Source organism: Cimex lectularius, unplaced genomic scaffold (genome assembly GCF_000648675.2).
Source record: "Cimex lectularius strain Harlan isolate CLEC.00 unplaced genomic scaffold, Clec_2.1 scaffold56, whole genome shotgun sequence".
NCBI classification, from domain to species: Eukaryota; Metazoa; Arthropoda; class Insecta; order Hemiptera; family Cimicidae; genus Cimex; species Cimex lectularius.
The window spans coordinates 1363365-1378771 of NW_019394202.1; the positions used below are offsets into that span (position 1 = coordinate 1363365).

The window sequence follows — 15407 nt, forward strand, 5'->3', positions numbered from 1 at the left end:
ACATTTCATACAATCTCCTAATTTGGTTGTATTTTAGAGAATGTTAAGAGCACTGTTAAGAAAAAAAATGGCCGAAAAATCGGGTGACGTGATGTTTCATTCTGCTTTTCTTCTCATCGGGTCATAGGATGTGCAATGACTTGCATTCACAACGGGGCAGCGTCTATTTTTTCCTTTCTCCAAAGGAGATAATGTCCCATTTCCTCTAGTTGTCTCAATCATAGCGTGCGTGGGCCTCGGGGGCCATCTCTCGTCAACTGGCTAGTGCCACACGCGTTTTCCCTTGCACTAAAATCTCAGTGCAAATGCCTTAGCAACGCGCTTTTTTGCATTTTTAAATAAAACAGAATTTAATCTGTAACGAATTAAACACGTGTTAGCGTGAGTGTACGCAGAATGTTTGTTCCAAAGGGTTTTACAAATCGCATCTAGAGATGTTCAAAGGACGAGGCAGACTCATAGGAGAAATGGTTGAAAATCCGGCATTTGAAGAACTATCAAAACCAGGTTACATTTATATTTTTATTATTATTTCATATATACATTTTCAATGACGCTTAAACAAGCGGAAATTGTTATCTGGAAGTTTTGATTAATTTTAGTCTGCTGGTTCCAAGCATAAAGCTTTATTTCGAAGCCTGCAGGAGGTCCAGACTTTATATATTTGCATGACATTTTTTTATATAATAATATTAATAATATTTATTCCTATCCTGTACATGTACTGTACAGACATTACAAATTGTTCTTGTCGGTACAAAATCTCGCCAAAATACTAATACTACGGTCGGATAGGGAGAAGGGCTTGAACAGTAGGGTTAGGATGGGTTGAAAGATTGGAGTGAAGCACGGATCCATTCTTTGACGAAAGGCCTCCAGGCCATTGTGGTTAATAAGGTTGGATACATAGTAAGGAGCCTGGAGGATTCTCTTAAGGACTTTTGTTTGGAAAACTTGGATTTTTTTTCCCATCCACCGCCCCGCCGTACCTGAGGGAGACCCCATACCGGCGGACCTCGGCCATTAGACTGACTTATTTTCTTGTATGGGGGAAAATGGAAGCATAACGCCTTCCTTATGCCTCGCTCTAAACGAGGGGCACGAGGTATATATATTTTTCCTCTCTGTATTACTTAAATTGACCTAATCTGATAGGTCTCCCCCTTGCTGGTCACTCCTTTTCGCACAGTAATATCACAATCATTACATAAAATTACAAAATTAAAATTATAAAAACTATATAAAATTACGAAACAATATAAATATACTAATTTAAGCAATAAAGAACAATCACAGTTTTAGGTACTTTATAACAACGTTAACTTATTTTTAAAGAAGTAACCAGCCCGGAATTATCTGTACTAAGGTTATACACTTAAATATATCACAGTTTAATCACAGGTGGATTAGAAATTTTTTTTTTTCAGGTATTTGGTTTACTACCCGCTAGGATGCTCTGTGTAAGCTGTTTGAACACATGATACGTTTGCTCGCTTTTCACAAGTTCCTTCAATTCTGGAGGCCATATATTCTGAAAACTGTTTCGCAGGTCCTGACGAAGTTGTACAAAGCTTGGGCAGAAGAATAGCTTGTGTCGTACGTCTTCACAAACATTGCATAACTGACAATTTGGGGTATTAGTTCTCTTGAATGTGTGCAGATAAACTACAAAGTTTCCATGCCCCGTAAGCATTTGTGTGGACCAAAAATCTGGTTGCACCCAACTCTGCTTTTTTCTTTCTTTAATGATGGGAAATAACTCATAAGTAAGCCTGCCCTTGATACTACTTTCCCATCTGCTTTGTCAGGTGTCGGTTACCCATTCGTTCAGAAAAGTTTGGCGCTGGCTGTTGGGTGCATTTCTTAACCAATTCGCTTCATGTTCCTCTAAGCCGGGTAGTCCTGGTAGCAATCCCTTCTTCAGCTCTCTCTGTGCATTATGGACTTTTATGGCCAAGTCAATAGGTGTTGCTATCATTAACACTTGGAGAGCGTGAGTGGAAGCCGTTCTGTACCCCTTCGATGTCCTCAGTAAAGCAATTCGCTGTGTTTGTTCTATTACCTGTTTGGTTTTACCTTGCAGTTTTCTTCCCCAGGATGCTGCTCCATACGTTGCTAAAGGGATACATACGCTCTTATAGATTGTTGACAGTGCCTTTGAGCTGAGCCCCCATGTTGATTTGGCTATCCTGCTTAATTTTGCAAAGGTACAGCGTGTGGATTCCCGGATTTTTAGAGCGTGTGGAACTTGGATTTGTTGGATGCCTTGATAGTAGTATTTCCGGTATGTCCAAGTAGGTCGAAGTAATGTACAGAGTTAGTTCATTCACCGTCATGTCTGATTTCGGTCTTCTTAGTTGTCCAAGTCGACTATTTAATTTTTGAGTCTTGTGTGTGGATCCCACGTCAGTATAATATCTAGGTGTAGCCCTAAGCATTTTATTTGTGTAGATGTCGGTAGTTCTTTATTCGGCATGTTTGATTAGCGTGAACATTTGGGTGCGTTTGTCCTCGTTCACAAAGAATGTTTTCCACGTTTTGTATCATTCTTCAATGAGCTCAAGAAGCTCCAGGATATTGGAGGAGGCTTGTATAGGATTGAAGTTATGAGATAAAATTGCAATATCATCCGCGTAGGTTGTAAGAATGATGTTGGTATGTGTCGGCATGTCAGTAGTATAAATCGTATGTAGAATGCTCCCTTGTGGGACGGCGGACTGGATCGGTCTGATTTCCAAAACCTTGTTACTTCATATCACTCTGCAGATGGTAATTTAGTTAGGATTTGATAATATTATAAGTAATAAATATAATATAAATAAGTAATTATAAATTAATATAATTAAGTGAGTATCTTAAGTTAATTAAGTCATTCGAGCGGTTGTTGGTTCGAATCAAAAGTAAAATGGTTCTGTCCCCTTTGACACCAAATGGACGATAAGCTCTCCAATGTTATAAACGTCAAATAAATATGATTCCGGTGTAAGTTGATACAAAGAGACAAAAAAAGACGAATCTGTGCTTTGAATTTTGATTGTTTTTCTAATTGTTACATCCTTCGTGTGTCTAGTGTTTCTGATCAGTGCAATTGTTAATTTCCAAAGTAGTTGCGCCGTGAGAGACGCCAATCAAGGTGTTTGTCGGGTTTGCAACATGCAACACGCTTCGGCCAACTTATTCGAAACTTCACCATTGAAAGCCGAACGACGATGCCTCAGTCATAGAGCCAAGGGGAAACACGTGTTTATGATGGAATAACGAGGTCAATCAATTCTTAAGATAGGTTATTCCACCCGGCCTCTTTTGTTGATTTCCGATTCCACCGGTTCTGACATCCCCGGAGTGACTTCCTACCTTTTGTTTACCATACATTTACGACCCGGCATTTCAAGAAAGGCGATAAATTTCGTCTTTATAAACGAGGCTACCCCTTTTAACCAAATTACAGCCTTTTGGTTATATCATTAATTTGACTTGTTTAATGTTTTATAGAGACGAAAGTGAGTTTCTTCTATTATTGTCGTTGTTTTATAAGTTTTATTCTTACTTTCTGAACTTGGATAAAGGTAAACACCTATGGCCATATTTACCTACGGTCGATTGGTGGGCAGTTATTACAGCTGAGAGCGTGCAGACCCTCAGTACTGCCCAGAGGTCACTGGAAGATTGGACCAATAAGAACTACACCTACTGCTATCCTCCTGAATCTACCATCACATTATTCATCCAGGGAAAAGCTAGAACCACAATTCACGGGCTAAGAGATTCCAGTGTCAACTAAATCTGGTAAAAAGATGGCTCCAGGACCGAGTATCGGAGATGTACATATATATAAAAATAAACCGATGACTAGAATTCATATAATATTTGGCTCTTTCAGATGAAAACAGTGGCTGTTTAATGTGCAAGGGGGGGGGGTCAAAGACCAATAAAACTTGGATAGTGTGACGTAACCTCACCGTTCACCTAAGTCACTACCGACTCGCCAAAAACGCCAATGGACGGCCAAGGGGAACTGAAGTCGGTGATAACGTCCTGTGCAGTTCGATATTACATCTAGGCCATGTCATGCACTAGGAACAACAACAAAATCACCCAGGTTTGGGTACCACGTTGTACAGAACAGCAGACACATATTGGCTCTGAACCCTTTTGCTGCATACCGACTCGCCCAAAACGCCGATCCAAGGGATTAAAAGACAATATTAGTAACTCTTAAAAAATTCTTCTTGGATTTAAGGCAACTACCTCAACGACCATAATTAAGACCATAGCAGTCCGAGTAGATGGACATCCAAGGAGAACTGAAGTCGGTCCTGTGCAGGTTGATATTGCACTAAATGTCATGCACTAGGAAAAACAATAAAATCACCTATGTACGACGGCGTACAAGCCAGAAGGCACCAATCGGATCTGAACTTTTTTACGGAATACCAAATTGCCAAAAAAAAACAGAACAAATCCATCAGAAAATGTATTAAGAATAAGTAAAACGGCCATCCCGGAAACTAACGGCACTACTATTAAAAATAATTATGACGTTAGGACTAGAATAATAGTAGGATTCCTAGACTCTGCACACTCTGCATGCATATGTATTAAAACAAGCCTGTGCTAGAAAAAGAAGAAACAGAGGAATATTTCATCTGCTAGTGTGAAGTCAAACTGAGACTCTTTCTCCTGGGAGAGAAAAGGCAAAGGCTTGAAGGATACTCACGGGAGACTTGATATCTGGTAAAAAGCCTTAAGCTTAACGAAAAACACTACATAATAATGAATGTTACTTAATAGACCATTACTGCGATACATAACTTAAATCTAAGCGAAAAATATAAAGGATTGGATGCGCGGATATTGGATGGCAGGGAAAAACCTGCAGTTCCAATCAGTACGTCAAAGTTGTCTAACAATAAGTTTCGAACAGTTTTAATAGCTTTTGACTTTAAAAACAGATTTCAGTCCTAAAGGTCTTCTAGCTGTTTAAGTCTGCTGTTAAGTTGTTCCCTTAAGTCGGCTGACTATGTAAAGTCCTAAGTACCTGACTTAAGTGGAAGTCGGTAATTTTTAAAAAATGTAAATGTACATATTTCGTCATTAAGTCTTGTTACTTTTTGCAACAGTCCAGCTAAGCTCAAAGTATATATGGATGTTAGAGGTTGGTTGGAAGACAGAATATCTCTTTCGTTCGGTGGTATTGGGGTTGGAAAGACAGCAGTATAAATGGTGTACAAAACCGAAAATGCCCCCTTGTGGGTCACCTGTATTGATTGATCTTTTGTATGACCTCACAAGGATAAGATAAATATGAATGGATATGCCTCATGCCCATCATAATCCAGTATATCAATATGATCAGTCTTATTTTAGTTTATGTTGCGGAATTCGTTATTTCCTGCCTTAATCATTGTTTTTGTGGAAGAAGCATTGTTCTGCAGAAAGGTTCTGTCTGCGGTTGCCGGTTCCAATACACGGACAGTTATCAACCCCTGTGGATTTAGTATTAAATTTGTTCCTCATTCTTATCTAATAACTTCTTTCTTTCAATTTGGTTGTGTTTTGTGTAAAATTTATTTCTCATTCACAAGTTTTGCAATGATGGACGGTCTTCAGCGCTCAGATGTGGGATAGTCTACCAGTCGCGAAAGTCCTTTTTCTTGGTTGAACTGCGTAAATATCTCAACACCTCCTCTTCCTCTTGGTATGTGGTGGTTTTAGCTCTTGTCTGTACTTTAATCTGTTTATGAAAATGGGGACAGATGACACCATCGTCACTATAAAAAAAACGATTACGTTTACCAAAACCAAAAAAACTGAAACGGGAGGAACGCAATCCAGATAATTGTGTAAAGAATGACAGAAGAGTTTTAAGTTTAACACACGGCCGTAATGACACAGAATCACGCGATTTGTCTGGGGTTGTTTTCTCTAACGACGAGATCGTCAATCGCAGGTCGATTCTTAGACAACAGATCACAGCGACTATTTTGAATTAGATACAGCCAAATGGCATGAGACTATCCAATTCACTTTTCTTTCGCGTGCATTTGTTGAGTGGCAACGATCCTTCTAAAAAAGTGGATTGTACAATTGACAACCATTAAATCTCACCTGGGCCTATTGCTACAAAATGGATTTAAACAGTAAACATCTGACAAAAAAAAAAGATAGGGGATATTTTAGGCTTAAAGTTGTTTACATAGACATCTTGAAATTCTGTTAACTATTTGACGGTAAATTGGGAGGTTTGTCCATGTAGTACGTGGGGTCACAGTCAGAGAAACATGTGCAAATGAAAAAAATAATCAACCTCTCAGGAGTGCAACAAAAATAATCAGATAGCCAGGCAAATATGAGGCCCTGTTCTCACGGGAGAAGGTGGCGCGATCCAAACAATACTCTAGATTTCGCCTCAACCGTAAGAGGCATACTGTAGAAAGACGATCCTACTCAACAGAAATTAATAAAACCCTGGTATATTTACAGGAAATGCTCCAGTAAAGTATCACCTAAAAAATGGGACTATTGTCAGATGACCAATGTCGATTATGTCTAAAGAGACAGAGACAACATAATACAATAGAAATGGTAAATGATGGAGTGAGTGTGGTGTTCAATCCTTTTTAAAAAGATAGTTCCTACTCACAGTAAGTTGTTTTGCAACGATCCGGATTTCGAGCCTTTTAGCTCATCATCAGGTTGAAGGACTTGTACAACCACGTCTCTCGACATGAATTGCCAAAGTGAACCCGCTGATATCTCCGCCAACGCGACGTTCCAATTAGCAGCTGATTTTTTTAATGGCGCTCAATTTGAACGTGCGAAACGTGGAAATTATAACACAAATAAACCATAAATACCAACTCAATTGTAATGATTGTGATATTAAATATATAGGACAAAGCAGTAGAGAAATAAAAACAAGAATAAAAGAACACTTGCCTAAATCGAGCAAATTTTCGGAATTTAAGGACCATCTAAAAGAAACAAAACATAATTTCAATTCAAATCTAAATACAAGAGTGTTACATAGTTTCAACAAAGGGAAAGAATTAGATTGGTTTGAGAAATTCGAAATTAAAAAATGTAAAATTGAACATGGTGATAAATGCATTAATAATATAACAGATTTTGATCTACCTCCCATTTTAAATATGTACATAAATAATATCAAACATCCATTTTTCTAGTAATTTAATAATATTAAGTATTTACTAGTATAATATTTATTTGTGTTATAATTTCCGCGTTTCGCACGTTCAAATTGAGCGCCATTAAAAAAATCAGCTGATAATTGGAACGTCGCGTTGGCGGAGGTATCAGTGGGTTCACTTTGGCAATTCATGTCGAGAGACGTGGTTGTACAAGTCCTTCAACCTGATGATGAGATAAAAGGCTCGAAATCCGGATCGTTGCAAAACAACTTACTGTGAGTAGGAACTATCTTTTTAAAAAGGATTGAACATAATACAATATGCATATGCGCAATAGCTAGGAAAAGACTGTGGCACTTGGGAAAAACGTTCTTGAGCTATGTAGACCTTGATTCCAAACCGTTGAAAAAAAATTCTTTACTTCATAAAAACCGAATATCTTCCAGGAAATTAGTACAGAAAAAACGGAGATAGTACTGACCCGGAAACGAATTTCGTAGATACGGGATGACCATCTAAGTGATGAGCTTATTCAATCAGACGGATTCGCGAAGTACCTGAAGGTTAGACATTACGATGTCTGGGAGCAGAGAATGGCAGAGTCTAAAACGGCTACAAAGGTCATCCAGGCTCTTAGTAGACTAATGGGTAATATTTGAGGCCCTATAGCCAGCAAAAGAAGTTTCATCGTGTAAATCACCAACTCCATTCTGTTGTAGTATACGCTGGCGCACTTCAGATATATATGTAGTGAAAGCATGTCATCAGCTTAAAAAAAATACCTTACCAAATATCCGGCTTCTGAGGAAATTCACTCATTGGACACAGACAATCCAAGAATCTTCTAACCAATTTTGGAAGGAAAGAAATTACAAAATGTGTCAAGGGAAGCAGGAACAAACTGCGAATCCTAATAGGATTCCTAACAGGACACTGCAAGTTAAATGGACACTTAAAGAAAATTGGAATAATAGAAGATGGCACATGCAGATTCTGCAAAGAGGCAGAAGAGACACCAACACATCTACTTACAAACTGCGGAGCTACACTAGCCCTCAGGAGGAAATGTTTTGGGATGTATATTGTATCCATAGTAGAGCTTCAACCATTGAAACCGGGCCTATTAATCAAGTTTCTTGATGCAATAGGACTCACCGATGTGCTTTAGGCAGAGCACGGGGGATACAATAGTTCTTAAAGGGCGCAGTATACTATACCCTGAAACTATATCTACATCTACATACGGCTTCTGTCGCACGGCATCTGAACTGTGCTTGTGGTTTTTAACCTACCCAATTTTCAACATGGTTTTTAATTCTTACCAATAAGGTGCTATGTAGCAGATGACTCAAAGAGAGGCGTAGAATGGATATAATTTTGTCTAGCAAAAGAAAGTAAAATTCGGTGAGAAGGAGCAGCTCGCATAGTTGGTGGATAACTGTAACTTTATAGATCCTGCTTCCAGGAAAGTTTGCCTAGTAAGCGAAAAATTTTTTGGTTTAGAGCCCCATTCACATAGAGAAAATTAGGCCCTTTTCAGTTCATTTTCACTTAAACAGCAGTCTCCGATTATCAGTCTGTCTACACTCGATGGTTTGACCTATGTGCTCTTTTTCATTTTTGACCAGGATGATCGGAAACGACCAAGCTACAGGACCTTTTAAAGCATTTTACCAATTCTAGAATACAAACATTTTACCTAAGATTGAACAAAAATGTTACTTGGCTAGATGGTCTTGATATCTTAAGCCACTGAAGACCCGACGATAAACAGATTAGGGTGGCGTGCCTATGACTAATTAATCTTGTTAATTGTGCTTTTTTATTGCCTAAACTCTGATTAAACCCCGAAAAAGTAACACAATAATAATATATAGTCCTATTAACTAAAAAAAAGTGATATGATTTCAGCGGACCTGACAAATAATAATTGAGTATTTCACACGTCTTATCACTGTATAAAATTCCAGAAAATCATTTGCCTGAGAGTTAGTAGATAGGTGGATTATGGAAAATCACGTTCGTAAAAATAGATAAAGCACAGATTTTCAATACAGCGCACTTTTCTGTTGTTTCAATTTTTCAAAAAAATCACGTTTTTGGGCCAAGGATTCAACCATGATAATACGAGAAAAAATCACTCTCATTGACTACTGTTAACATGATGACAACGAACAAAACAGTTAAATAAAATGGCAGCTATGTTATTGTTTTATGTTAAACGCATATAAAAATGTACCCAATGAACATGTACATAAGAAAAACAGTATTGCTCTCAACTGTACATCAACAACATCCATCTGTCTTCATGATATGGTGTGGATGGCTACAAAGCAAATAAGGAACGGATCAGGCGTTTTTTACAACCCTAAAATAAGAGCAATCAAGCTCATTGGGGAAGTACACCTCGGGCTTTCAAACTGAAATGTAAGCATTTAAACATCCAAAGCATGATCATGTAAAAAAATCACATCAAAATTAGTTAGTGAATCCATCCAAAATTTCCAAACCTGGGGAAAGGCCTCAACCTGATAATGTAATGGGTACCAGGACACAAGGGAATTTTGGGTAACGAAAAAGCAGACACATTGGTCAGAGGAAGGTCTGCAAGATCATATACAGGCCCTAAACCTACCCTTGAGATAACAAAAACAAGCACAGAACCCTCCATCACAGAGTGGATCCAAAAAGGCAAAAGGAGACATGGATAAACTCTTAGAGGCCTAGACACAGTAATCTTATGTTAAAACAACATTCATCGATACTAGCAACTCACTTCTACAGTTAGAGAGGGCTAAACTCAGAGTGATAGGACCGGTGGACAATATGGGCATTTTCAATGACGACCGCATTTGCAGGTCATGCAATGAGGAGAAAGAAACACCCATATCATTTTCCAATGTGAAGTAACCTCTCAATATAGATATAACCTTGGGAATAAAAAACCCAAGGAAAGGAATTGTCAATGACCTAGTGCTTCTGAAGAGAATGATTTAGTCGATTGCACTGAAGCATGGAACTAGGGAAATACAATAAGCCAGAAGGTTGCAGTGCTTGGGGAACAAAAGCCCCTACTTCGTAGTATCCATCATCAACATAATGTCAAACCTTAAGCCGTTAATGTAGAGTTGTTCAGTGAAGAGACCTGTTTATTTCAGTTTAGATAGTGAAATAAGCTAAGAGAGTATCAAGACAATCGTTCCACGTGGTAGAGAAATCATGTAAGCATGTCCTAAGGTATATAATACTTGATAAACTGTAATTTGGTGAATTCGGCAGAGGTACACGTACGAGGACTCATAATTAACTTGTTTACCCTCGCATTATTTACGTAGTATCTTGGAAAAAATTGCTCTAGGAAATCAATTTAAGTTGATCCACTTGGGCCTGTTTCCTTTCTGTTTGCAACGGCGGTTGTACTCCGACGAGGGACCTCGCGTGATGTTAACAGGCCAGTTTGAAATAAAAGTCTGTACGCATGTTATATCGATAAACGCGAAACTCACTGCCGGCAACACTCGCTTCCTGACTGAACCGAGGGACAAATTTTCTCCTACCATTAAGACCAAAACTGGATGCCCAAACTAGAATTAAACTTGTTAAATTACAGTAGTATTATTTTTAAAAGAACAAATTCAATTAAAAATGTTCAAGAAAGTTGTCGCATTAGACTCATGAAACTATCAGCCACACTCGCTCTCCAATTATTTTTTTAATTGTTACATCGAGATAAACGTCACATATGCCTCATTGGATACCGCGATCGCCATATCATTACAAAAATCTCTTTGTTTTATTAGGAAATGTGATTAACTTTTAAGGATTTAAGATGATCAGGATGATACAGTTTGCTCATGCTAAATTGTAAATACTACTTTTTATGTTTCAAATTCATAACGACCAACAAGTGTACATCCCGTTTGTACATGAACTCATCAAAACACGTTATAAAAATTTCATCGATCCCTGAACATACCCAGTAATCTATTAGTACGATAGTTATTTCTTCCAACTCTACCCGAAAATCATCCAAGACGATCGAAGCGAAAGTTGCCCCGAGACATTCTCATTGTCTGAAGATTGACCACAAGGCAACTTCTCCTACAAGAGACTCAAATGACAATTCAGCACTTAGGAACTATATACATAAAATAAGATTTGTTGTTGTAAATATCAAATAAATATAATAATGAAAAAAACTGATTTTAAAATTTATGCACACGGGGTTGATAGAATGTTAGAATAAAGTACAAATTACTATCCGGCTTATCTTTTAATACCCTAAAATTTAGATTATAGGTTTACTTCTTGACTTGAAGTACGCGTGTCCCCTCTTTTGTTTGTCATCGCCTGTTTTTCCCCGTTTGTGTGTGTGTCTAGGTTGAACAGTTATGAGGATGACAGGATATGAGCTAGCTCCCCTCCAGCCATCTGTCTGAGTGGAAAGCAGGAGGAAGTGCGTAGCGAGTACAATGCACAACGCACACACCCGGCCCATTCATTGATCCGATGTAAATAGCATAGTCGAGATATGCGACACCGGGACCCGTCTGCAACTACTTCCCCCCGTCCTATTCACGCGATTCAAAAATTGTCAAAAAGATTTTTTTTTTTACAGAGTGAGAGAGAGAGAGAGAGAGAGAGAGAGAGAGAGAGAGAGAGAGAGAGAGAGAGAGAGAAAGAGAGAGACAGATAAAGAGAGAGAGTGTGAGAGACAGAAAGAGAGAGAGAGAGAAAGAGAGAAAGAGAAAGAGAGAGAGAGAGAGAGAGAGAGAGCGAGAGAGAGAAAGATCTATTTTCTCAGATTTAGCTTCATAAATGTTTCGTCCACAGTAGTTGGACTGTGTCCTTTATTGTCAGTAGACTCCTTTTACATTTGGTAAGATGCGTAGGGGGGATCTTTGCTCTAAATGATGATTTTGCCAGTCCTTTTGGACTCGAATGACAAAATATCACGAAAACAAAATTATTCCTATTTATGTTTCAACTTTTTCCTTTTTTGGGGCCGCGCGTATGTGATTGATGACGTCAGTCTCTTACGACCAGCTGGAACAGTCCAGGTACTTTATGAGTTTTGAGTTTAGATACGTTAATAATGTTAAGGTTATAAGGCCTGTTTAAGTTAGTTAAAGTGCGAATTGGTCGGGTTAGCTTAGGAATAGTTAGGGTTGTGGTTGGTGTTGATATTAAGCGAAGTGACCACCAGAAATAAATCTTGCACGAAGAAGAATAAGTCCTAGGTTTACGAAGATTTTATTCCAGAACGTATTCCAGAGCAAGCGAAAACGTAAAAAAGTTAACGGACCATAGCAGAGACTCCAAAAGTATAAAAAGGGCGTGTGGACCAGGGTGATGGTGAAAGGTGACCGGACACTGCAGACTCCAGAGGAATATGTATAGACTCGGAACCGCAGAAAACAAAACTGTGCACATATCCCCAGGAAGAAGAAGAAACAGTGGAACATGTCCTCCTCTTGTGCGAAATTCGCCATTTGTGTGAGGCTTCTCCCTGGATTGATCAGCTAGTCATTCTGCATTGTCAGATATTGATCTGTGTGTTATTTTGTAAAGTACGTATAGAAACAAAGGGCTAAGACCTTTTCACATAAATATATAAAATCGGCAAAACAGCAATGAAAAGGCAGAATGATTGGAGACGATCAAACTACAGGTCAAATGACAACGGATACCTGACTACAGTTTCATATTATAAATCTCTTTTAAACTCTACTAATCCTTTTCTTCAGTTTAGAAAGAAGCTATCGCTAAGATAACAAGATGGTTTGCTGCGGAGAAGTTCGACCTCCACTCTAGTCACTTCATGACAAACATTTTAATAACGTAATTGGGCTGTTTACCAAAACCATCCCTAAGGTTAAGAATAAAAGCAGTCTGCGCCTTTACGACCTTACGTACGGCAACTTCAATATTGGGCTGTTGTACAATCTCTACATAGTGGTCTTTGTTAAACTTATTTTCATGATCCCAAAGTTTTGTTCTGCCGTGCTTATCCGTCAGGCCTTGGCTATTCCTCCCAGGCTTTCGATCCGACAAGCTTCTGCTTTTTTCTTCTTCCTATCAACATCTGAACATTGGTTGTGCTACTCCAAGTCAAATGTGTCTCGGGAGTCAACAGTCCTATTATTTTAGTCCTAACATGTTACAGGTTTAGTTCTGCTGATAGTTTCTGCGATGGTTAACTTTTTCGCATGCTTCAGTCCTGGAATACAGTCACATTTGAAACGAGTGAATCCTTAATAAAATTGTCCGATGGATTTACGTTTCCGGCAATTTGTTTTGCCTGCAAATGGGTTCAAAGTCCATAGGTGTCCTCATCGAAATTTCCTTGGCCAATTTATTTGTCTCTTATTGCCCTTGGCACCCAAAAAAGGATGAACGGCACTATTCTTAACCGATTGTCTGATGGATCTAGGTTTTTTTGCAGTTTAGTATACCGCAAAATGGTTCAGGGCCGATAGGTTTCTTGAGAGAAGAACATTCCTTGTATCAAAACGTGTTAGCTTGTATACATTTTATACATCTCTGTTCTCCTTGACAACAACGTGTTCCCGTTTTGTGTATCCAAAACTACAACTATATGAGAAAGGTGTTTCATTCCAACCCAGGCAGTATTTCTCAATTTTTCAAACTACTGATTATCTGCTTGCCTATTTTTTAATATAAATCTTCATCAACTTTGTTTCTTCAAGGCCTAAATGAGTAGAATAGAGTTGATACGTAATATCCATTATGATCTCTCTGACGTCGTGTTTTTGTCAGTCGTAGTATGTTAATTGCTAATAACAAACAGAAGATAAAATAACAAGGGGCGGGGCAATTCGATGCCACTAGTGTGCAATAGTGATTTTTGAATAGTAACGAGACGAAATAGAATATGGCATTTGTCAAGATTGCAGCACCCTCGTCTGCCTTGTGATCCTTGCCAGTGTTAAACTTTCCGGACAAGTGGTTCAAAACCCCAATATAAAATTTATTATCAAAATTGCGAAATTGCTAATGAATGATTGTTAGAGGTGTAAAAACACACGGTTACGTCAAATAAACAGGCGGGACTCTGCAGACTTCTTTCGAGAAAAATTGGACAGATTTTTTTAAGGTTAGTAGGAACTTTATTGTTGAGAGAATCTTCGAACCATTGTATAACGAATTTTATTATTTATTGATTTATGATGAACAAGCACGTTAAACTGAAACGAATATATTTTAACTAAATTGATTCTTTATTTGTATCCATATATTAATGAATAATTATAAAATACTATAATTTTTGATAATTCATGAAACAATCTCCCCCTCATCGCTCTGAGAAGCCCTTGTTGATATCGGAAAACGAATCTATTTCCTAGACATGCGAACGTTCAGCCTACAGGCCACAATCCATCACATATGCCCGTCTTAACATCTCGTGGTCATAAAGGTCAAAACTAGGTCAATCAATGATCAATTAAAATTTTACGCGTTGTAATTTTAAATTAAGAGTGAAATGACGTTTTAACACTATCACAGTGAGGCTTTTATCTATTCATTGTTTACAAAATTAACAGATGGAAAACACATGGCATCACTTACTTCCTGCCCAGAAATTGAATTGTTTAATTAATTAATTAATTCATAACTCCAGCAAAGTACTGATGCTTGAAATTTTCGGATAGATGAATGTAACTAAATATGAGGCCTTCGGACGTGGGACTTATTTTAATGAATTTTTTTCGGTTCTTGCCAATCAGCCTTACGAACTGAAAAAAAGGCTTTCTGCCTTCATTGTGCATGTATATCAAGGTTTATATATAAGTCGATTTGGTTTTTTACCGTGGGTAAGAAAATCATAAGGAAAATTCTATTAAAATAAGCTAGAAGTATAAAAGAAGAACATTAGGTAATTTTAAAAACCCTAAATTTCAGGGCATAGAATTAAAGTTAGTGGATTCCATCAAATTCCTTGGTGTGACACTTGACAAGAAACTTGATTGGAAAGGTCATATTAATAACATATACAGGAAAGGCACTATATCAATGTTACAATGTAGGAGAATTGTCGGTAAAACATGGGGCATCAAACCATGGGTAGCCAAATGGTTATATACTGCAATTATTCTACCTAGATTCTTTTTCGCAGCTTTAGTGTGGTGGAAAGGTCTAGAAAATAAAGGGAATAGTAATAAATTAAGGTCATTTCAAAGACTAGGTTGTTTGATGATGACAGGAGCATTTTCAACTACACCCCCCCTAGCTCTT

At 38.0% G+C, this 15407-nt stretch overlaps 2 protein-coding genes across 5 annotated transcripts in view; one reads left to right on the top strand and one right to left on the bottom strand.

Moving 5' to 3' along the window:
* Positions 1-15407, bottom strand: part of LOC106666579 — a 56621-nt gene that overhangs the window by 30945 nt on the left and 10269 nt on the right. The window lies entirely within an intron of this gene.
* LOC106666598 (phosphatidylinositol 4-phosphate 3-kinase C2 domain-containing subunit alpha) overlaps positions 411-15407 on the top strand; it is a 55401-nt gene continuing 40404 nt past the window's right edge. Inside the window, exon 1 of one of the 2 annotated variants that reach the window (XM_024230143.1) lies at positions 411-507. In XM_024230143.1, coding sequence (XP_024085911.1) covers positions 435-507 — 73 coding nt within the window. In that variant the 5' untranslated portion in view covers positions 411-434. Of the gene's footprint in view, positions 508-14030; positions 14269-15407 lie in introns of those variants that run through there. The other variant, XM_014393883.2, reaches the window with a different exon arrangement.